This window comes from Lissotriton helveticus, chromosome 6 (genome assembly GCF_964261635.1).
Source record: "Lissotriton helveticus chromosome 6, aLisHel1.1, whole genome shotgun sequence".
Classification (NCBI taxonomy): Eukaryota; Metazoa; Chordata; class Amphibia; order Caudata; family Salamandridae; genus Lissotriton; species Lissotriton helveticus.
Genome location: NC_136067.1, coordinates 1,399,939,170 through 1,399,962,286, shown reverse-complemented (window position 1 = coordinate 1,399,962,286; position 23,117 = coordinate 1,399,939,170). Strand labels below are relative to the sequence as shown.

Here is a 23,117-nt window from a genome sequence, read left to right as displayed (position 1 = left end):
TTCTACAAGACTGGTAAATAAAAATTAAACACGTGTAAAAAAACTACTAGTGTGAAAAAACAATACATTTACTACATACCTTCCTTATACGCCAGTCCATCTGGAAGAACTTGCCCGACAAAAATGTGACTGAGATGCTTATGTTCGTTCACCTGCGCAGTCACTGCAAACCCTGAAAGCACAAGATGGGAAGTGTTTAACAGGTTAACAGGTCCTAAGCAAATTCTCAGAAAGCACCTATTATCCACACATAATAGATTCACAGCATACCTACGGCTTTAGATTTCTTTTTCATGAGTTACTTTTGATTGAATGTTATACCTGTAGAAAGTGGGGGTATAGGTTGATAGCTCTAACTAGCTGTCCCTTGGAGTAGCAGTAATGTCCATGAGGTGTATTGGACCGCATGGGATATTTGACAGGATAAAGGTGTTTAATACCACGGGCCTTCAGCAGCAGTTCTCAATCTTTTTTCACAGGTATGCAAAAAGGGGGGCTCGTATTTTGACACAGAGCCACGCCAATGACTCAACAGCTATCACACTCTTTAATATATAGACAAATAAGATGGTGGGCAGACTCTGACACCTCTACCAAAATACACACAGGGTCTGAGACAATAAGTTCAGGCAGTCACCCCCAATAGGTTGATGACTCGCTCCACATGTACACTACCCATTATAAAGATTTGATAAATAAACCACCCGCTTAACTCATTAATAATTCGGTTTTTTTAAATAAAGCATTTACCTAGAAGAACTGACAACACTAAAAATTACATTTCACTGTTGCATTTAAGGCTGCTACGCAATGCCTTTAGGACACATAAGATGGCTAATACGCATCCGAAATTCACTCTACATAACAGTATTACATTTATAAATCAAATTAGAAACAAGTAAACCATGTAGAAAAAGATATGAACTGTGCAAGTGCCATCTTCATCTGGCATTAGAGAGATTTGAACAGCAGGAGAATCCATCTTAAAACAATGAAACCCCAAGAAAGACTGCAGAGAAGCAATCAGCTGACCTTTTCATCAATGCTTTTTTAATGTCTACAATTTACATTCAAGTCATCGTGACATTTTTGTGCTTCTAATAACAGTAATCGCAGAGATGTCTGCACTCAGAGGTGGAAATAGAAGCAAATGTGTCGCAACAACCCACAGAGTTCCTTTATCAAATTTTAGTGATAGCACCTTAGAGGAAAGACAATCATGGGGGAAGGTAAGCATAGAGAGAAAGTTTCACTGGAGGCTAAAGTGGAGAAAGGATCTGTCCGCAGTCTGAAAGAAGACTGCACTGATGGCATGGTACCAGAACACTTAAACTAAAATACCATCTGACGGTGCTAAATATTGTTTAAAAATATATCGTCCCACTGAAGGTAATAACTGTAAATCTACACCCAATATTTCTGTCAGATGATTTCTTTACGACTATTTGGCCATATAACATGTTGCTGCACACATTTAAGGTGTATGAAGGACTTTTGTACACCAGCTGGCGGAGGGAGGGAGGAGGGGGGGGGGGGGGGGGGGGTTATCCGCATTGGTGTGTATAAGGAAAACTGCCATGCAGCACTCAATATTACTTTACTAGTCGGGCAATGACCCATAATGGCCTCCAGTTAGGATACTTTATGAGAGGCGTAGAGACCCTGCTTACATTTGAACACAATCAACAACTGCCAAGCATTCATTAAACTACACAACTGATATGCACAGTGATTCTCTTGAGACAATATAATCCGTAATATGAACAGTAATTGGCAGGAAAACACAAAACAGGTCAGGGAGCTGATAAACCTGTGCAACCCTGGCCACTCTCCATATTGCGATCAATATACACCCTGTGAGTAACCTATTGGCAACGCCAAGAAATGAAGGCAAGAAGGCCAGCTTTGCCTCTGGACCAGTCGCACAAGTTACTACTTGTGTAACGATATATCTGTAAGAGACATTAGTTAGTGATAGATTCCGTACCTTAGAATATCCCCAGGCGTCAGACTGGATCCGGAAAGTTTTGCTTAGCAGTACCCTTGCACATCAGTAGGTGGCGTCCTGTGGCTCCGCGTCCATCACTGGCGTCGTCAGCGCTGAGATGACATCACGGAGAGTACTTAGGCGCCACCCATGCGCGCTGACGCCAGTTCTGTACACGACTTTCCACGCCAGGAACGCAAAGCCATGCAAGAAACTGAGCACTGGTACCATGAAACTAGGGCCCTGAAAGGGATGACCTTAACCCTAGTAACCAGTTCGCAGAACGGGGAGGATGGGCGGGCGGTAAGGAATCTATCACTAACTAATGTCTCTTACAGATATATCGTTACACAAGTAGTAACTTGTGCATCTGAAAGAGACACGTTAGTGATAGATTCCTTACCTTAGAATAGATACCCCAGCAATACCAACCCCGGAGGTGGGTCTGCGAACACGATTACACCAGGAAGTCCTGGAGAACAGAACGGCCAAAGAAGCCGTCTCTCCAGACTTGACTGTCATGACAATAGTGCTTTGTAAACGTGTGCAGCGAGGCCCACGTAGCTGCCTGACAAATGTCCTGCAAGGGAACGCCGCGTCCCAAGGCAGTAGTGGCTGCAGTTGCCCTGGTCGAATGGGCATGCAGCCCCACATAAGGCTCCTTCTTGGCCAAGGAGTAACATGCTTTGATGCACAAAACGACCCACTGGGAAATGGTCTGTTTGTGCATAGCCTGACCTTTTTAGGTGCCCTCGTAGCCAACAAAGAGCTGATCCACCTGGAACTGTTGTGTACGCTGCAGATAGAAAGCAAGTGCACGTTTTGCGTTCAGACGGTGGAGCCTCTCCTCTTCCCTGGAAGGATGTGGAGGCGAAAAAAGGTAGGCAAAGTGATGGTCTGCTCAATGTGGAAGGGCGTGACAACCTTTCGAAAGAAAGAAGGACGGGTCCTTAAAACCACCTTGACCGGATGAACAGAAAGGAAAGGAGGTTTAGAAGAAAGAGCCTGGATGTCACTTACTCTTCTGGCAGAGGTGATAGCTACCAGGAAAGCCGTCTTTAGAGTAAGAAGACGTAAAGGACAGTTATGAAGAGGCTCAAAGGGAGAGCACATCAGAAAAGTCAAGACAAGATTTAAGTCCCATTGAGGCCTTATGAAAGGCACGGGAGGGAACGTGTGTGTAATGCCTTTGAGGAAACGGCTAACAACCGGGGACTTAAAAAGAGAAGGCTGAACAGGAAGCCTCAGGAAGGCGGAAATGGCAGAAAGATAACCTTTGATAGTGCCCAGAGCAGAGCCCTACTGGGTCAAAGAAGAAACAGAAGAACCTCAGAAAGAGGGGCTGAAAGGGGATCCACAGCCTTTGCTGTGCACCATGCAACAAATCTGTTCCATCGGCAGGCATATACCGTTTTAGTGGAGGGACGCCTGGCTGCCAGAATGACATTACAGACCTCAGGAGGAAGGTCGAAAGCCATCACCTGTTGCCGCCCAATCTCCACACATGGAGGTGGAGACTGGACAGGGTCGGGTGGAGGACCGTCCCCTGTTGCTGCGGCAGAAGATCCTCCCGAAGAAGTAGTCGGATCGGGGGATCGATGCTCATACTGAGTAGCTCTGGATACCATACTCTTCGAGCCCAGTCCGGAGCCACAAGAATAACTTGGGCCCGGTCGCGCCTTATCTTCTTCAGCATTCTGGGCAGAAGTGGTATAGGCAGAAAGGCGTACAACAGACCGCAACTCCACTCGCGATGAAAAGCGTCGCCGAGCGAGTGCCGCCTTGGAAATTCCAACGCGCAGAACTGATGACATTGCGCGTTCTCTTCGATGGCGAATAGATCTAACCAAGGCTCTCCCTACTGCTGAAAGAGACCTTGCACCACGTCCGAGTTCAGGCGCCATTCGTGATCCATCAAGCACTGGCGGCTGAGTTCGTCCACCCTGGTGTTCAGAGAACCTGCCAGGTGTTGAACAACCAAGGTAATGCCTTGATGTTCCAGCCATGAGCCTCCTGACATAGGGTCCAGGACCCCACCCGCCCTGTTTGCTGCAATACCACACGGCGGTGGTGTTGTCTGTGAACACCTGCACTACACTTCCCCGGACAAAGGGAAGGAATGCCTTCAGTGCAAGTCGGATAGCCCGCAGCTCCAGAAGGTTGATATGGAGCCGGGACTCCGCCGGAGACCAGAGGCCTCTGATCTCCGTCTCTCCCAAGTAGCCTCCCCATCCCAGGAGGGACGCATCCGTCACCACTGTGTGCGCCGGGAGGGGAGGGATATGCCATTGACCCAATCGCGATTTGTGAGCCACCACTGCAAGTGTCGGGCAGTGCCCTCCGATATCTGGACATGATCGGACAGGTTGCCCTGATGCTGTGCCCACTGGAACTTCAGGTTCCACTGCAGAGCCAGCATATGCCATCTGGCATGTTGCACTAGCAGAATGCAGGAGGCCATCAAGCCCAGGAGCCGGAGGGTCATCCTGACAAACCCGGGATAGAGGCTGAAAGATCGGAATCATAGCCTGAATATCCCGGACTCGCTGCACGGGAGGATAAACCCGAAACTGCGTCGAATCCAGAACTGCTCTGATGAAAGGGAGCTGCTGAGAGGGACTCCGGTGCGACTTTGGCACGTTGAGGGAGAACCCCAGCAAATGCAGGAGGTCGGCCGTAGTCTGAAGGTGGGTGACTGCCTGGGGCAGACGTCGACGTCGTCGTCGCCGAGGTAGGGGAAGACTGACACCCCTAACCTGCACAGATGAGCTGCGACCACAGCCATCACTTTTGTGAGCACCCGAGGGGCACTTGTAAGGCCGAAGGGGAGCACGGTAAACTGAAAATGCTCCTGGCCTGCCGTGAACCGCAGGTAACACCTGTGGGCCGGCAGGACGAGGATTTGAAAATACGCATCCTGCAAGTCCAATGCCACCATCTAGGGTCGAGGGCAGCCAAGAACCTGAGCCAGAGTTACCATCTTGAACTTCTCCTTCCAGAAGAAGCGATTCACGTACCGGAGGTCCAAGATAGGACGCAGACCCCCTTTATCCTTCTTGGGGACCAGAAAGTAGTGGGAATAGCAACCACTCCCTACTACTGGCCCGGGAACGCACTCGATGGCCCACTTGGCCAAGAGGGCCGCGACTTCCTGTTGGAGAAGAGCCAAATGATCACCCGACATGCGGTGGCACCGAGGTGGCATGCTGGGGGTGGGAACTGAAAGGGAAGGGAGTAACCTTGTCTGACATAATCTCGTGCCAGCGGGGGGAGTAGTGGCGGATCCTGCCACCCACCGTTGTGGGGTGCTCCCTGAAGCTCAGATTAGGAGAGTTTTGAGGCGAAAGCAGCGGGGGTGGAGGTGGACGGACCCGTACGCTGGTTCCCCGCCCCACCCCTGCGGAAACCGCGACAGTGGCCTTGCTGTGGCTGGTTCTGCACAGGCCTGGTGGAAGGGTGCGCCTGGGCGGCTCGACCCTGGCTACGAAAGGAACGAAAACCAGGAGTGGCCGTGGACTTAGTAGAAAGACCCAGGGACTTGGCCATAGCCCATGAGTCTTTGAAGCGCTCCAGAGCACTGTCAGCCTTGTCGCCAAACAGGCGGGTGCCATCAAAAGGCATGTCCAGGGGAGAACTCTGGACATCGGGCGAGAACCCGATCCAACGCAACCAGGCGTGGCGTCGCCACAGTCATAGAGATCGCCCTGCCTAATGAGTCGGCGGTGTCTAATCCACACCGAATGGCGAACGTAGGCGCATCTTTGCCCTCAGAAAATCGCCTGAGAAAGGGTAGCCTGCACCTTCTCAGGACACTGGGGCAACATCTGAACAACAACGTCCCACATCGTGTGGGAGTAGTGGCCCAACAAGCAGGCAGTATTCACGGACCGCAGCCCGAGGCTGGCCGAAGAGAACGACCGCTTCCCAAACTGGTCCAGCCTTTTAGAGTCCTTATCCGGTGGGGCTGTGGGAAAGGCACTCTGCTACATCGAGGCCTGGATGACCAGGCTCTCAGGCGTAGGATGAGTTGTCTAGAAGGCGGGGTCACCGGGCGCCGGAGTCTGGCGAGGTTTTTATCCTGCGGTCCCCTGTGGCCGGCCACGGCCAAGTGCCCAAAAGGACCTCTGTAAGGGCGTCATTAAAGGGAAGCAGCGGCTCCGCCGAAGTAGACGCTGTCTGGAGCACCTCGGTGTGGAGGTTGGTCTTGAGGGCCACCGTGGAGAGGTCAAGGTTGAGGGCCTCAGCAGCCTCCTCCATAGTAGGCAGGGGATAGGTGAACTCCAGGTCAGAAGAGACATCGAGGTCGCCTGCATCCTCCAAGTCGTCCACCCAATCGTGTTCGGAATCACATTGCCGAGCAAGCGGGTCCTCAGACCCTTCCCAGTCGTAGTCCGCCTCTGGTGTAGAGGGGGCCAGTCGTGGCGGCAGAGCCGGAGAGGGGACAAACGGCATCGGGCCGGCGCCGCCTCCCTGTGCGGATCCTAAGCCGGAACAAAATGGTCTGGGTACCTGGGCAAAGGTGGGATGAATGGTACCCAGTGTGGCGCCGGAGCTGGAGCCAAGGGATGCTCCGGGGCTGGAGCTGATGGTGGCGTCGGGGCTGGAGCCGAGGGTGGCGCCAGAACCGGCGACGCCGCACCTCGTGGTGCCGGAGCCTGTGGCGCCGGAGCTGGAGCCGGTTGTAACAAGGAGAACTGCATTGAAATGTCAGCCTCTTCATGTAACCAATGTATGGGGTCTATGAATCACTATACATAAGACACAGTCACCTATGGTTTCCTTGACAATGATGCTGCTCCACATACAACAATAATGGCCATATAAAGAGTGTGCATGACCACCTAAAATCTCTTGGTTCTCTCATGGCAGTGTTAATAGGGAATCAGAGGAGGCGAATATTTCATATTTTAGAACTATTAATTTTAACTTCTGTCAACACAGTGATATAATTTAATGTGGGGTATTGAAATAGAAGCGTTTACGAAATAATCTATTTTTAATCATAACGTTATCGCATTTTACTTGACATTTGCTGCATTAATGACATGTTGTATCTTTTAATGCGTCGGCTCGTTCTTTGGCTCTTAGAGCGAAGCCAGAACCAGCCCTACCCCGGCTCACCTCTGGCTTGCCTACCTTTAAATCTGATCTAACTGAGCAGAAGGCACGACGTCTGGTGTTTCCTCCAAGACTCAGACATGCAAACTCTACTATGGCCTGGCTTTTCAGTTAACCAACCTATCAAAGGTAGTGCTAGGCACACACACCTGCTCCGCGCCAGTATACCCTCGCTGGTGATCGTGCACTTTACAAATACACATAACACAACATATAAAAATGCACTTTACAAATACACATAACATGACATATAACAAAGATAACGGAATGTAGCACACTGCCTTTTTAGTTTTTTTTAAAATGTCGTTTTATATAGCGCAAACTCGCCCCGAAGGTATCGGAGCGTTTTACATGACTACCAGTTGCGTTGCAGATGGACACATTTATTTTGTTAGGCACGGAGACATTAAGTGATTTGTCCAGAATCACAGGATGTTGAGCGTCCCTGCCGAGAGTGGAACTCGGTTCCTCAGCTTCGAGGCCGACCGGAAGAACAGCTCATTTCCCCATCCATCATGATGGTGGACTAACAACTCATCGTTAAATGCTAAATTCTGGGTTCCCCGTTGAAAGCTTCTTGATCTGCTGGTTACAGGCCAGCCACCTACCTCTTCTATCCAAGCCCATGAGCTATTTATCCGATTTTTAAAACTAGTCTAGTCTTTGGCCAGTAGATGGCAGACCAAAGCAAAACACAGAACAATACCCTGTCATAGTCCTGCTGCAGAATGAAACTTTCGGTAAACGTTTCATCTTAAAGTGCTCTATCGACTAATTTCTCAAATAACCAATAGACATTTTTCAATGGAGAGGAAAGAACGCCTTCGATGCAGAAGACCAGTCCCTTTTCAAGCCAGCTACAGCCGAGAAAACAGAAAATTGACACCAAGCCTGTACACAAGTGCACAAATGTGGAAAATCAACGTGCTGAAAACTTTTCAGAAGTTTCACATCTAATGTTGATGAAAACGAATTGAGGGCAAAATCTATTAATGTTCCTTTCAGAGCGCGTATCGCAGAGTGGGGCGTTATTATTACAGAACTCTAAACTACATATTTTATTGACTCATCATGCAAGATACAGAGCAGAGACAGCCCATCCAAGATTCGAACCTGCCATTTCCATGGTAAAAACGCCACCCATCTCTTCCCTGGAGAGAATGCATTAGCCTACTGAGCTATACTATCGCTCACAATGATTGGTGGTGCATGTTGGACAGACATTAGCAGCTGTACTGATATGACATCAGCAAGTTAGAAAAAATTACAGATGCAACATCTGGGCTGTGAGATAAGGAGTCAACAGTGAGTTACTATTTCAAAGGAGAAAAATCTCTCCCCGCCCACTACCACTCCCAATAATCCCCATTCCTCACCCTGACCAAAGACTCATTTTTCAAGTTTTGAACAGTAAATGCCACAGAGAAACAGCTGACAGAGAAAGTGTCTCCTTTGCTTTGGCTCACCCATCAGCACAACTACTGGCTATCCTCACCCTCACACCACTTGCAGACAAGACATAGTTATTCTATGTGGAATCCTGGCCTACTGGCAGATTCTGGTGGTCTTCACTAGCAACGTATGAGACGGACGTCTGTTTCCTCAAAAGGACCTAAAAAACCTGAGAAACCTTCTCAGGCTCTACAGCGGAGAAAAAAAAATGTGTATATTACGTAGGCATTTCCCTGTACGAACTTAAGGATGTAGATTTTTTTGTGTTTCTAAGAAGCAAGACATAAATAACTTTATGTGATGACAATAAGGGCCCCACCCTCCTATTCACAGTGTGCATTGAATTAGAAGAATCTTCAAGAAGACGTCTCACCGGCAGGGTACTAACGAAGTTCTCCCTTTTAGCTCTAACAATATTACTATCGCTCCATTGGTACAAATATACTCTGATGATACCCTATGTGCCATCCTGACTGGACAACGACTAAGAGAGAGTCAGGAAAATCTCATGAAATGCGCAGATCACAAATTGCAATTGGATGAAGGAGAATATAATCTGAAAGGATTTAAAACAGAGATGCTGGTAGAAGGGAGGCCTGACCATGACAAGCATCGTTTTGAATGGCCCAGGAGCCTTGAATCCCCACCTATGTCGTCTCTGAAAGTATAAGTAAGCAATCTGCGGAAAATATTCTAAGTAGATCTACCATTCACACGCCTAATTCTGTAGGCGTCCTTTCTCAGGATGAAAGTGCGTTTACAGAAAACAGGATCATCGAGTGGAATTGACAGAGCCGTAGTAGTATCAGCTGGATTAAAGTAATGTAGTTCATATAGTGCTTTCACAAAACCTTATGTGCAGACTGCAAAGTCCGCAGAACAGATGCATTTTGTCTGAACCTCCTGAAACGCCACCGTGCGCAACCCGCCCGAAAGCCCTCCATTGCCTCTTGATGGAATTCAGCACCGAATTTACAATCGTTTGCACCGTTCACAACGCCTCCTGGAGCAAAGGGTCCACCTACAGGTCAGCCATAGCCCCACATTATACCCGAGCTTGGAACCTGCGACCAATGAATCGATACTCTATCCATCAACAGACCTAAAACATCAAAAACAAGGAGGTAGGTACAAGAATGCTCAAGGCCCCACATTTTGAAACACCCTAAACCCCAGCCTGAGAGATGAGCTTAACCACCTCTTGTTGAGAAAACACCTGAAGAGAGCACTCTTGACATGCTTCCATCTGACCCCTGGTGCAGGCAGGAGCAGTGTCGAATGGGCTTCAACTCGCATTCAGATGACACTTCCTCCTATTTTTTTGCCGAACTGATTTTCCCTTGCTCCACTTAATATTGGCTGCAAGGAGACATAGCTGGTGCTTGATAAAACTCTCAAATATATAAATAGTGCCCTGCTCCCCAATTAATGCTCTGTCTGGCTATTTCTATTCACCTAAACAGTCTATCCGACCTGTATTTGCCACACCACCTAGTATTATATTCTCAGGCTAGAAAGAGAGCTTTGGCGGCATGGCATCAAAGCCACTACGTTTTCAAAGCACAGCTGCATCAACAGCACACCCCTATCCTCTCACCAACTCAGAACAAGTTAAATTAAATATACCACACGCACATGTGAGTAATAGTGTAGCAGGTAATGAAACCTCTTCACTGAAGAGTAACCGTAGCATGAGCAATGGACAATCTTGCATCCCGTCGAAAGAAAGAACTGGCAAAGTGAAGTGGCACACGTGTCCACACACATCCTGCACTACACAAATCCATGAAAGTACCAACCACCTATTGTCCAACATGAGCCTCCCCAACCTAGCTAGCACTACAGAGTTCATTACAAAACAATACCTAGCATAACCAAGCACTACATCCACAGACCACCTTGAAACTGGCCAATGAAAGTACCACGATCTCAACAGGCACCCACATGTGGAATGGTGGAAATATTCTATACAAATGTTCGTAAGGTAACATAATTACATAAAACGGCATCGAATAACTTAACATAATATTGGGGGGAGCAAAACAGAGTGCAAAAACAGGCAGTTAAATAGAAAACCGGGTTGGGGAGAAACAATGAATCTGATTCCCACCAACCCTTGCTCACACAAAATGGTAGGATGAGCTTCTCTCATGTGTTGATTAAAGATTGAGAACGGCACGTAGGACACTCACTTAACTTACCAAAATCAGCTGCGCTTCCTGTCTTCGTGAGGTGGATGTGATTCACATGTAAAGGAAATATTTCTATTTCATCAAAGATCTGTGAGAGAGAACACATGGTTATATTACAGACTCCACTATGTTTTGGCTGCAGGTATCACTGAAACAGAAGGCCCATAGTGAAAGACATCTTCAGAGCAAAGCAAGAACCCACGCTAGAATGTAGCCAGCGAACAGAAGAGACAAGAAACCGCATTAAAGAAAGGGCAACGCAGGCAAGACATTTTCAGAAATCTCCAATAATGAAAGTTACAGAAACATAGAGTCACTGTTTGAATACGCAGTGAGTAAGTTTAGCTCCAAACCCAGTGAGGTTTCACTTGGTATGATCCCAATCATGCTAACACCTGCAACTTCACAGTCCTTAATACTCATCTGCTAACCAGTGATTATTGATCATTCACCTAAAAACAAATCCTAAAATGTAAAGGTTATCTTGGCCTGCTTTGCAAGACAGAGAACATATTCGAACCAGACAAAAAAGGGTATGAGGCGGAACTGATGGTACAGTTGAAAACCCTCCGAAACAAGAGTGTAAGGGATAGAAGGCTTCTCTAACTGATCCTTGCAGGCTCTTTGGTCATTTCTGGCCCATCTGCTGAATGATTGCTCGGTCTTCTCTAAGATGCAACACACCATTCTCCGCTGCTAAGATTTCCCACAGATATCTCAAACAAACTCTGCAAACGAATGAGCATCTAAAATTAGTTCATGCTTCCCTGCCAGGCGTGATCAAAAAGAGCAGCTGTTGCAAGTTCCAGTAACAGGAAGCTGCCTTGAGGACGTTAATTCAGCCCAAAAAATATATTTCAAATTATTTTATAACACAAATTCTAACATAACCTTTTATCACCTCCCAGAAGATTGGCTGGTATAAGTGGAATTACCATCAGCTTTCGCCTTAACTACGCCAACTCACCCTATGTAAACTCCCTTATGTGGTTAGGAATTCCCCAGCCATGCAGGTCACCTAAAAGGATCCATGAACTTGGTACCATAACTTCCCTTCAATGCTTTATCACATTAAGAGCCCCCAACCTCCATCCACAGCCAAACTGAACCTAACCAATAAAAAACAGCAACAGCCCAAGACAGCACTAAAACTATGAGACCTCCTTCGCCTCAAACAACCGAAACCCACTGCTGATCTGCTGAACAAGCTGCAGCTGCACCCCCAAACTCAGAGTAATCACTTCACTTTCAGCAAAAAAATGAAAACGGTTACCTTGCACTCAAGGAGGTCAAGGGGGTACAGCTACACAAGTCTCTTAACTTGTTCATGCCAGCTGATCAACTTCTGTCCAAACAAATGACAACCTAGCTCTCACAGTCACAGTGTGTCACGGCAGGAGAACCCTGAAAGCTTGTCATCCTTTGGAAAGCTACTTCCTCTCTGAAGATTTTCTAGCATTGCTTTTATTTAAGAAGCGTTACATTCTGCTCCAGCTGTTGAGTTATTTCATGAAAACCAATGAAAACCAGCTACATCTCACGAGAAGAGTATATTAATCGTATGAAAGCTTTTCATTAGATTTTGCATGTGTGGAATATTTTTGGGGCAGTAGTGCTAGCGTGTTTTGTATTGTTCTATTTCATGTCTTATTTACGGCATGCCCAGTACCATATTATATTTGCGTCCCTAATAGGGTGGTAAGGGAAGAGTTGAGTAAACTGATATTGAGTATGCTTTTTCCATAATCCACATGAATAAATCAAGCATCTTTCTATGTGTACTGCAAGAATTAATTAGACCAAAGGACTGTAAATTGTTATAAAATGTAACATTTTAAAATAAAAACAAACTTCAAGAGAAAGCGGCTATTACTACTTGCCTGCTCCTGAAGGTGTTCTTCTGGAGAAGGGCTGCTGTACACCAGCCTCTCGTCAACAGTTCTTCTGAGGTGGAGACAGTGTTGGCTGGGGTCCAGCTCTCGGGCCTGTGAGATCAGACAACATAGTTGCAACTCATACATTTGCTAAAGTGCAATGTTTTCCTGTCTCTTCCACATCCCTGTGCTGTGCCTGTCTTACTTTAGTTCTTAGAATTTATAGTACATATTTCTACCACATACAGATGGTGCAAAGGAAACATAGGTTCAAATACAAGGAAAAGTCGTGCATCAGTGATAGGGCACAAGGATTGAAGGACTCGAATCGAATCAAGGGAATGAATCCCAATAAGACACATGTGAAAATCTAATGCACACCAAAGCCCTGCGTATGAGCGTCCAAACTAACTTTCAAAAGCCAACAAGCATGTACAATGCAACGGTCTCGCCTTTACAAGAGCCACACACACACACACACACACAGAGCCACACACACAGAGCCAGCCACACACACACAGCCACGCACACACACACACAGAGCCACACACACACACACACACAGAGCCACACACACACACACAGAGCCACAGACACACACACAGATCCACACACACAGCACACTCAAAGTATTTGTTATTATACATGTGTCTTCTTCTACTTGAAATCAACCTATAGATATCCCGTGCTCTTTCCTTCATGCAAACCAAAGTGACCCTCAAATTCCTGTGTTCCTGCTTTCCGATAGGTCTACATAGCTAAAGTTTGCAAGTCGCCAAGGCCACGAATAGAACTTCCGCCCCAAACTTCAAAAGCAGCCTTCTGTCACAGCGGGCCTTGGGGGCATCCAACATACGGGTCACATGCCACTACTGATTACAGAACTGCAGTAACGGACAGTTCTCCATCAGTTCAGAAAACTTCAAAATGAGGAAAACCTTGTCCTTAAGCAAGGACTGTTTATAGGCACTGATTACCTGAAAAAGGTGAACAGGTCAAACAAGGAAATAGAAGAAAAGCGATAAGGAAATGAAGGGGGGTGCGTGAGAGGTGGGGAAGACAGTAGAAAGTAGGCAGCACTAGAGATGCTTGGTGTCCATGGCAGTAGATGTACAGGCTACAGGCAGGTGTAGAGGAGCTTGGGAATGGAGAGGGACTCGGGGGGGGGGCCTGGGGGGGCACCATGACATATGAGTGGGTAGAGATGTGCCTGGGTAAAGGTGGGGTATAGGCATAGATGGTCTAGACAGTAGATGTATGAGGATTTAAGTAGATGTTTTAGGGTTAAATGTAGGTGCAGAGGTACTAGTCCAAAGGCACAGAGAGGTAGAAAGGAAGAAGCAAGGGAACATGCACTAGTGGGCAGAGGGGCACAGGTACTAGGGTATAAGTAGTGGGGCAGGTGGTAGTGCATTGGAAGGGTACTGGTAGTAGAGTAAGGGTTGAGCAAAGGTACTACGGTATGAGGCAGCACTTGAGGTAACAGGGTACAGGCAGTAGAGGCAGTAGGGCATAAGCTGTAGCACAGGTACGGGGTACTGGAATGGGCAAATGCTTTAGGGTTAGGCAGGAACAGTAGATGTAGAGGAGGTGGATTTAAGCAGCAGGAGAGTTTGTAGGGGTAAGCGGGAAGAAGTAGGGGTAAACGTATTAGGGTATAAGCAGGGACAAAGCGGCCTGAAGCAAAAGAAAAGACGTATTTGAGGGGCAAGGCTCTTCGGTTAAGAGGAGCTTTATAGAGCGTATCGTGGAGAGAAAGATTTGGAAGTAAGAGGCAAGGGGGTCCCAGGAGGGTGCAGCAGGTTCTGTGTGGCTGCAGCCCAGCGTAGGGTCAACAAATGCACAGCCTGCACGTGAGCTCCAGGGACATGCAGGTGCAAGTCCAGTGCCAACCAGAGGGCCATGTGCCCCCACCATCCGTGCCAGGGCCACAGGCTCTTATGACCCTCCCCCCTCTACAGCAGGCAGAGGGGCCCCCGCCCGAGGCACACCCCTGCTCCTCTCTGCAGTTAGAGAGGTGACCCCCCCCCAAAAAAAAGAACCCCTCCCCCGCCCCTCCATGCTCACCTTGGTGCTCCCCCAAGGAGAGGGGGCCCCTTGCCTCCCCCGCCCGGGTAGACCCTCTTCCACTCTAAGAGGGAAGAGGGGGACTCACCTTGCACCAGCCGCTTCATCTCGTTGTACCAGGCCCACATGAAGTTCTTGCCCTCCTGGGACGGGAAGGGGGCTGGGGCTGCCAAGGAGAAGCTGCGGCCGCCGCCGAGGGGTGGCGGGCAGGGGGGAGGCGGGGGTGCCGGCTGCGTCCGCCCCGCACGGGGAGCCCTCGCTGCCGCTGGCCGTGGCGTAGGAGGCCGTGGCAGCCCAGCGAGCGCCGCCGATCCTCAGGGCAAACCACCAGAGTGCGAGCCCGCCGCCAGCCATGGCCGCTGCGGATTGGATGGAGGGCGCGAGGCGCTAGCGTGGAGGCCATGCGTGGATCGCTCGCGCTGCTACCATGCGCACATCGTGCAAATCGCCTCCCCCTGCCTCGTGCAGCCGCTGCGGACGTTCGATAGGACTCTAACTGTGAGCGCCAAGCGCCGGGACAGATCCTTCACCCAGCCCTCGGAGATCAAACCACGCCCTCTTTCTTTCGAACACCCCGCCCATCGCAGAGCTCGAGCCAACCCCCCCGTCTGGCCTGCCTTAGTAACATGAGGGGCGCGAGACCGAGGCTCGGAGCCCGGATTCCGTCACGCCGTCCCTAAGCTAATAGAAAAGTAACAAGGGCGAGCTCGAATAGCTGGATTGGGTAATCTCCTTTGACAGGCAGGCGGGAAAATGGGCATTCCGATGAGACACGCTTTTGTCAGAGGTGTTTGTTTTCATTGGTTTGCCACGCCCTGTAGCCACGACTGCAGTGTAGACCACGCCCCCTTGTTTACGCTGGTACGTGTGCTGTGTCAGGTCTTTGTGTCTGGGACCAGACATTGGGATAGGAGACAAGGGCTCTTCATTTGTCAGTCACTAAGCCCCGTCCTTTTCGGATTGGGGGGGGGGGGCGTGTTTTTTGTTGAGTGACTGAAGACGTCACGGAGAGAAAGAACATGAAAAAATACGCCCCTCAATCCGAAATGGACAGGGCTTAAAGTGACGGACAAAGCTCTTCTCCAATGGCTGGCTGCCGTTTAGGAAGCCAGCCAATGGAGAAGAGCTGGCTTGTTTAAGCTCCACACTAGAAGACATAAAATCTCGCCAGCGAGACTGCGCAATCGCAGCCTACGCTAGCCGAGACTTAAAAAGGAAAATAATGTGCAAAATACAGTATAGAAATAAAGATGAAATGAGGCAATCACAACTGCAGCTAATTAAGAAACTGCAAATGGGCAGTGGTGCTATTGGGTGGTTTCATTTCCCTCTGAAACTGTAAATATCATATCACAGTATTATCGGCTGGTCAAGTCTCCCGTAGAGTGATGCGCACATTACAATTTTATTCTCCACTGTGTGTCTTAAACCAGAGAGGGTACACCCATCTTTTCTTTTGCCTCATGCGCCAGTGCTTAATTTGTATAAGAATAAGTTCTGGGGCCCAAAGTTTTAGTCAGAAGCTCGCAGCAGGTGCTATCGAATGGCGGGGGAGCTATATACCAAAGCTGCGCTGCCTTGATTTCAACTCATGCCTCTTTCACCCCTCACTAGACACTCCCTGACCCTTTATTTCACTCATTCTGGTTCAGGCATTCCCTGCATTCCCTGCCTTCTTTCTTTGTCACATTTGTCCTTATCTCATTTCCTTCTTCTTTCCCTCCTCGTGTTTTTCTCTCCCTTGCATTGGATCAAAGTCTGATGAGGAGAAATAAGTGTCGGTCCTGAAAAATAAACTGAGTGCTGGTCAGTCCCTCCTGCAACCACAAGCTCTAATAAGCACTGCTCGTGCCTAGTTAAATATTGTTTTAAAAAACCATTGTGTTTGTGCTTCCCACGGGCACTGCCTACTTAGGGTTTCTTTCTGAGTTCTGTGGGAATTCCACATCAATATATCTGCTCCCAAAATTATCAATACAATAGGTATCAAACATTTTGGGAGTCGGGAATACCGCAAGATTACCATATTCGTTTTGAGAGTTACCTGAGAAATGGGGAATTACTACAAGGATCTGGACTACAGCACATAAATCCTGGGGTAATGCCCCATGTTTGGGTGTTTCCCCACCCAGAAATGCAACCCGCTTTTAGCTCTCAAAATATCGGGAAATATAACAGAATGCAGTATTGCTGCATCACTTGTAATTCCAGGCCATGCGGAAACACTGTTTCCTCTCAAATAGGGAATTACATGGATTTCTTAGAGCTCACAACGATGATTTTTATTTTAGTGCAATATAAAACGTTCTTCTGCCATAGTGTCAACTTAATTCAGCGAACTGCATATGCTCTTCTGTACCTGGCATGCCATAAACAAAACGTCATCAACTCTGTGCTCTGGGCTGATGTGAGCTGTAACTCCCTGGCCATCGTAGAAGTGGACATAATGTGGGATTTCCCAGGGGCTGTCTTTCTGAGCCGCCTCTAGAGCCGGAGCGAAGATGTTCACCAAATCTTCAACGTGCTGCGTGAAAAATACAGAACACAATCATCTACCAAAGGCTTTTTTTTATTACTTCCACAGTCTTTGTGCAACTTAAGTGAGCAACAAATATATACAAGAGTCAAAACATCAACGCCTAAGCAGCTTTCCTAACAGGTAGCCTCTTACAGTCAAAGGCATTTTTCTAGGCACGTGCCTGGACTGCTGGAAATTGAAAAATCGATCATGAAGTGACTGCCATTAAGATATCCCTGATCAACAAGCAATGTAGTAACTTGTGGATACTTTGAACTGAATTTGACAGAGAAGGTAACACATAAAGCTCATTTAGTAGACACAAAAGAACAGCACATATCATATTGTTTAAAATGCTATAAATGCGTTCAAGACACTGTCTGAAAATGTTGCAGAGTTAAACACAGCCAGACAAAATGTTAGAAAAGGTCTCTCAGATTTTTGCACGTGTTCTGTTCGCATTTCAGGAGTCATAGGTGGATAACTGACTGCTATACCACCAGTACAGCAGCAGAGGGCGCCATGTGACCACTACATACAAACAGCACTCATAGTCATTGATTTAAGACTGTCTATAACATACAAACAGGTAACCACGATTGAACGTTTTTGCACCTTTTCACTCATTGGCCCAGATTCACAAAGGTTAAGTGTCGGATTAGCGTTACCCAACGCTAAACCTATTTGAGGATTAACAAACCAACGCGAATTGATATTAGCGTTGGTTTGTATGGAAAAGTAATGAAAAGCTGCATGAAACTCAGCTTTGCATTACTGTGCGCCAAGGGGACATTACATGGGGGGTACATGGGTGTTCCCATAAAACCACCCATGCTTTTGGAAGCTAAACCCTATCTACTAGCATTAGTAGACATGGTTTAGCGCCAAAAAGTAACACCACTATAAAGCTGGCCTTAAAAGGAGAAATGTTTTAATTTCTCCTTTATTTTCTGACTTTGCATGTGTGCTGTACTGTGCAGCACACATACGAAGTGGGAAAAGATTTGATGTGTGCCTAGGTATATCATTTTGTACAGGAAGAGTACCCTTCCTTCCATTACCTCTGGCACACCAAGACTTGGATGATCAGACATCGAATCGAATTTGTGCGGGGTGTTCCTACCAGACGCCATAGTCGTGGCAGCAGTGACAATGTTCCTGAGTGGCTGCCACAACATATTGCTCAGGTTGTAGCCGGCCAACACTCAAGATATATCTATTTTTCATATACAATAAGAAAATTACATTCAATTCACCCAGGGCAGAAATCAGGATCCAAAAGGACACAACAAGTCTTGTACAAGATCATACAACCTGAGGGAGGTGGAACCGAAAAATTGTATCGGAAATAAAATGTTGTTCTTTTGAAAGTCCATCTGTTTGAGTCACTTGATGCATAGATATGGATGGATTGATATATACATATTCTGAATCAAGGGCAACAGAGAAAGCAAAGAAAGAGAGAGTAATAGAGCGTGAGAATGACATTTTCTTTTAAAGTAGCATGGCGGAGAAAAAAACAAAGGCAGACAATATGAGTGAGGTATCAAAGTTGAAATAGAGTAGGACACAGGCTGACAGCCCACTGAAATACTCAGAAGACTGGAACATTCAAAAGAATTTCGCTGAGAGAAACTTGAATACACCCCGGTACGTTTAACAAAGTGGATGCATTTTGATTAAAAGGCCTGTAATTATCCTTTACAATAGAAGTGCAGTAATCTAGCACAAAGAGCAATATTCTTTCCACATGACGTGACCTATCAAGTATATATTACCATCCGATGAGCTTCCATGTTTCTCAACAAAGCCTCTGGAAACGGAGAAATCTTAGTTTTGCTTTATATGTGCGGCTTGCCGCGCCATCTATTCAAAGGCCGGGGCCTCATACAACCTGCTCATTTCCATATATCCATCTTTACTTTCTTGGCCGCTACTTTTTCCAAACTGTCCTTCGGCCTTCTCTACCGCGGCCGCTGGGAGGCGCGCGCGCGTCGATCCCGCCCTGACTAACATTGCAATATTCCCCTCACCGCTGCCCCTGTCAGCCGGGACGGCCCCCACTGCACTGTTCTCCAGCCGCGGCCACCAGGGCTGCTGATCGGTTGCACGTTACAGTGAACGGTTTATGGACTGCCATCCAGCAATGCATCGTCTTTGTCTCTCTAAACTGCAGCATCGCTGGGCAGATTTTTTTAGAAATGTTTATACATTTCCTTTCTTCACAGAGGTAGAGAATTTCCATGAACCCACAATCCCCAAAACGAATCTGGACAACAGATACGCAGTGCCTGGTCTACAATTCCCATATTTTTAGAGTTGTGTGCAGGGCTTTAAGTGGGCCGGGTCTCACCAGTGCTGAGCAACGGCAGTGTTTTCAAGGAGGCCTCGAAACGGGTCTCTATCGGGTTCTGTTTTGTGCCCTGGCACAGGCGGTACGTTTTTTTCCGGACTGCAGTAACGGCAGGCACATTCAGGTGCTCGGGCTCACACTTCTCACTAGTGGGGAAGTTACAGCATGAAGTCATGCCAGGTGAGCGTTGTGGGGAAAGGGAAATCCTTTAAAGAGTCATTTTCTCTCTGGATTTCCCTTCTCTTTTTGAAACTCAGGAGCAGCAACATTGTTGTGGTGTCACCAGGGCTTTAAGTGCAAGCGTTTTTAATAATATATACAAGCCAGTGCTTTAAATGTGAAAAAATAAGTGCAGGTACTCATTAAAATGAGCTAGAGGTGTAGTGAGGTGGCGGGGCTAAGGGCAAACCATGATACTTAACTTCTATTTTAGTTGCAGCACAGACCAAAAAACATGAGAAATGTGTTTATATAAACAAAGCAGGTTAACTCATTACACAAAATGAAAAAGAAATGTGATATGTTAACATTTCCTTTTTTGCAATAGTTGCACCTTCTTAAAGTCATACTGTTAATAGCTGTTTGGCACAATACTATATATTTTTGAACATGCGAGTACGAAGAAACTGACCCCCCCCCTCGCCGCAGCAAAACTCTTATGGCACCAAGCAAATGAAGCAACTCATCATGACCCTCCCCAGAAGATACCTCTTGTCTCTTCCATCAATCTATCCATTCATCCTCTCATCCTACCATTTACCTGCTGATTTCCACCATTTAACCATTACATTCTATTGTCTATTCAGTCTTTCATCAATCATTCAGTTTTACACCATACAGCCTATCCATTCTTCATATCCAAACCTATCCATCCATCTCCAAACCTGTCCATTAATCCTTTCACTCATCCATCTCTTTATCCACCCTTTCCTTCATCCATCAATCCTTTCGCTCATCCATCCATTAACTCTTTCACTCCTTTATTCCATCCACCCTTTCACTCAATCCCTCCTTTCACTCATCCATCATCCACCCTTTCATCCATCCTCCCTACCTGTTATTCATCCATCCAATCTTTCACTTATCCACCCATCATTCGCCCTTTTATCCAATCATCCATCCTCTTTCCCTCATGCATGCTTTCACTCGTCCATCCACCCATCTATACATTCACCCTTGCTCACTCATCCACCCACTCACTCATCCACTCACCCACCCACCAACCAACCCTCCCTTGTACGCTATTTATGAATCTTTGTGGGAGAGCAGACATGTACAAAGTGTCACACATTTTCTTTAAAATGCCTCCAGAGAGTGTCTTGGTTCTCTCTCTTTCTTTCACTTTTTTTCTTACAAAAACAAACATACACACAAACATAGCAGACACACAAAAGACTATGATGAATGTATGATAAAAGACATCTTCACCTACCATGGATTTTTGAATTGCCACCAGGGCCGGACTGGCCGTAGTCTGATTGCCACTGCCAGGGCACGGACATGATTCCTGTGCTTGCAGGAATGCACAGGATAGTGTGAATGTGATTGACAGCACAGGGCCTGAACGGACCCTGCTTAGCTCAGCTGGGGCTAAGACCGGGGCTGCAGAAGCGGCGCCTTGGCTGCCAGAGACACGTTCTACTTCTGCTCACCAGCACAGCCAATGAGCTTACCTTTTCATGAGTACCGGTACTCTCCATGGAAGTAGAGAAGTGTCGGTACTCAGAGCGATAAATCTATGAAGTGCCCGTACTCAGTACTGGCGAGTACCGGCCCATTTAAAGCACTGATACCAGCCATAGTTGCTGCTTATTTATCTTATGCAACTAACAACCATTGACAAAGCCAATAGTCCTGACTTCTTGTAGGTATGATGTTACTTGTATCATACATCTGGATGCAATGACAGAAACAGCAAAATATAAGTCGGGTGGCACACTATGCTAAGCACAGATATTTAGCTTACCGTGTTTTCAAGCCACGCCCCTTTGAGTGACCTCCCAGTTTTTTCATCCTGCTCAAAGCCATGGTTGTTTGTGTGTGACAACAGCATGAATCACTGGAAAAGGAAGTCAGAAGCATGCAGCTTCTATATTGTTTGTAGAGGCATGGACACCAAATGGAATATATGATGATACAACGAATTCCGTTGCAACGCATGCCTTTACCACGCATGCGTTACAACGGAATTCGTTTACCACGGATAAACTTTTCCTCGAATAATTGCGTGGTGACGTCATACGTCGTTAAGAGAAAACGGCATTTTTTTCCGATTTCTCTTAATCGACGCTGACGTGACTTATGGTGAGTTGTTTTATTTGGGGGGGAGACCCCCCCAAGCCCCCCTTTTTTTCTTTTAACCTTTACCACATATGCCTTTACTACAAACATCGTAGTAAAGGTATGCGTGGTAAAGGCATTAGTGGTAACCACGCATGCGTTGTACTGCATGCGTGGTTAAAGATTTCGGGGAAACGGCTTCGTTGTAAAGGCCGTTTCCCCACCAAATGCAAGTGCGTCCGCAGTGCATAGATCAGCTGTTCCTAAGCAGCTGGATGGTAACATGGTAAAGATGTGTTTGTGACGATCGTCTTTGTGAGAGGGGTAGGAAGGAGACACCGAAAAAATAGGCAGCCATCCTATTCCACATGGGTCTCTCGTACGCCTTAATTTGAAGGCAAAAAGAAAAAAATTAACAGCATTCCCTAATAAATACAGTGTAAGGAACTCAATTAAATTATTGAAGTTACCTACTTTTTTACAAAATTGCCTTACATCAATGAGTTAAATATGAAAAATGCTAAGAAAAAAACTGAATATTACTACTCATGAAAGTGGGAGATGAGTGAATGATTGGCTTGTTGGTCAGCAGGGATGTCCTGAGGGAGGATGTACATAGCAATGCGCAACGGGTAGGACTTGCTTTTGCCATTGCCTACATATCCTAGTAAAGCAGTTTGCCAAGACCAGACCAGGTGTGTCACTGGGGCTCTACTAAAAACAGCGAAGTTACAGCAAATGCAAAGTTAACGGAAAACCATTGCGCTCATATGTTCTGGACAATCCGTTATACCGCATTTCATGTATTAAGGGTGCCAAAGGATGTTCTGGCCGAATAGGGCAAAGAGTGAACGAACAATTTAAAAAAATCCAGGCAACTGTTCTCAAGCTCCATCTAAAACCATACAAATGTCAACCTTCAGCTATTAAAATCACATGAAGTAAGAGTTTGTTCACTACAGACTAAACTGAGCATAACTAAGTTATGGACGTAACCAAACAGAATATAGCTATTTGGTGCAGTCTGGTCACATTTAAGAAAGCTTCAATACATAAAAGGTGATGGGAGGAAATTGTTAACCACTGGCAATCTCTCGGGGTAGCATTTCAACCCATCACTTTTTTGCCAACTATGGCAGCTCACATTAGACCCAGCCACATGCAAACCAGCCTTGGTCCTGGCTCGGGTAGGATCAGCCTAGCCCAAACTGCCAGGCCAGGTCTTCTCTGAATTGAAACACAAGTAATCCAAGACCAGTTCATTTCAGTTAGGCCT

The 23,117-nt window shown here is 46.9% G+C and overlaps 1 protein-coding gene across 3 annotated transcripts in view; it reads right to left on the bottom strand.

The window, feature by feature from the left end:
- TIAM2 (TIAM Rac1 associated GEF 2) overlaps positions 1-23,117 on the bottom strand; it is a 340,543-nt gene that overhangs the window by 153,649 nt on the left and 163,777 nt on the right. For all 3 annotated transcript variants that reach the window (XM_078649180.1, XM_078649181.1, XM_078649182.1), the window contains exons 10-13: positions 17,050-17,214; positions 12,630-12,734; positions 10,759-10,837; positions 80-172 (exon numbers count right to left, since the gene is read on the bottom strand). In XM_078649180.1, the coding sequence (XP_078505306.1) occupies positions 80-172; positions 10,759-10,837; positions 12,630-12,734; positions 17,050-17,214 (442 nt within the window). The remainder of the gene's footprint in view (positions 1-79; positions 173-10,758; positions 10,838-12,629; positions 12,735-17,049; positions 17,215-23,117) is intronic.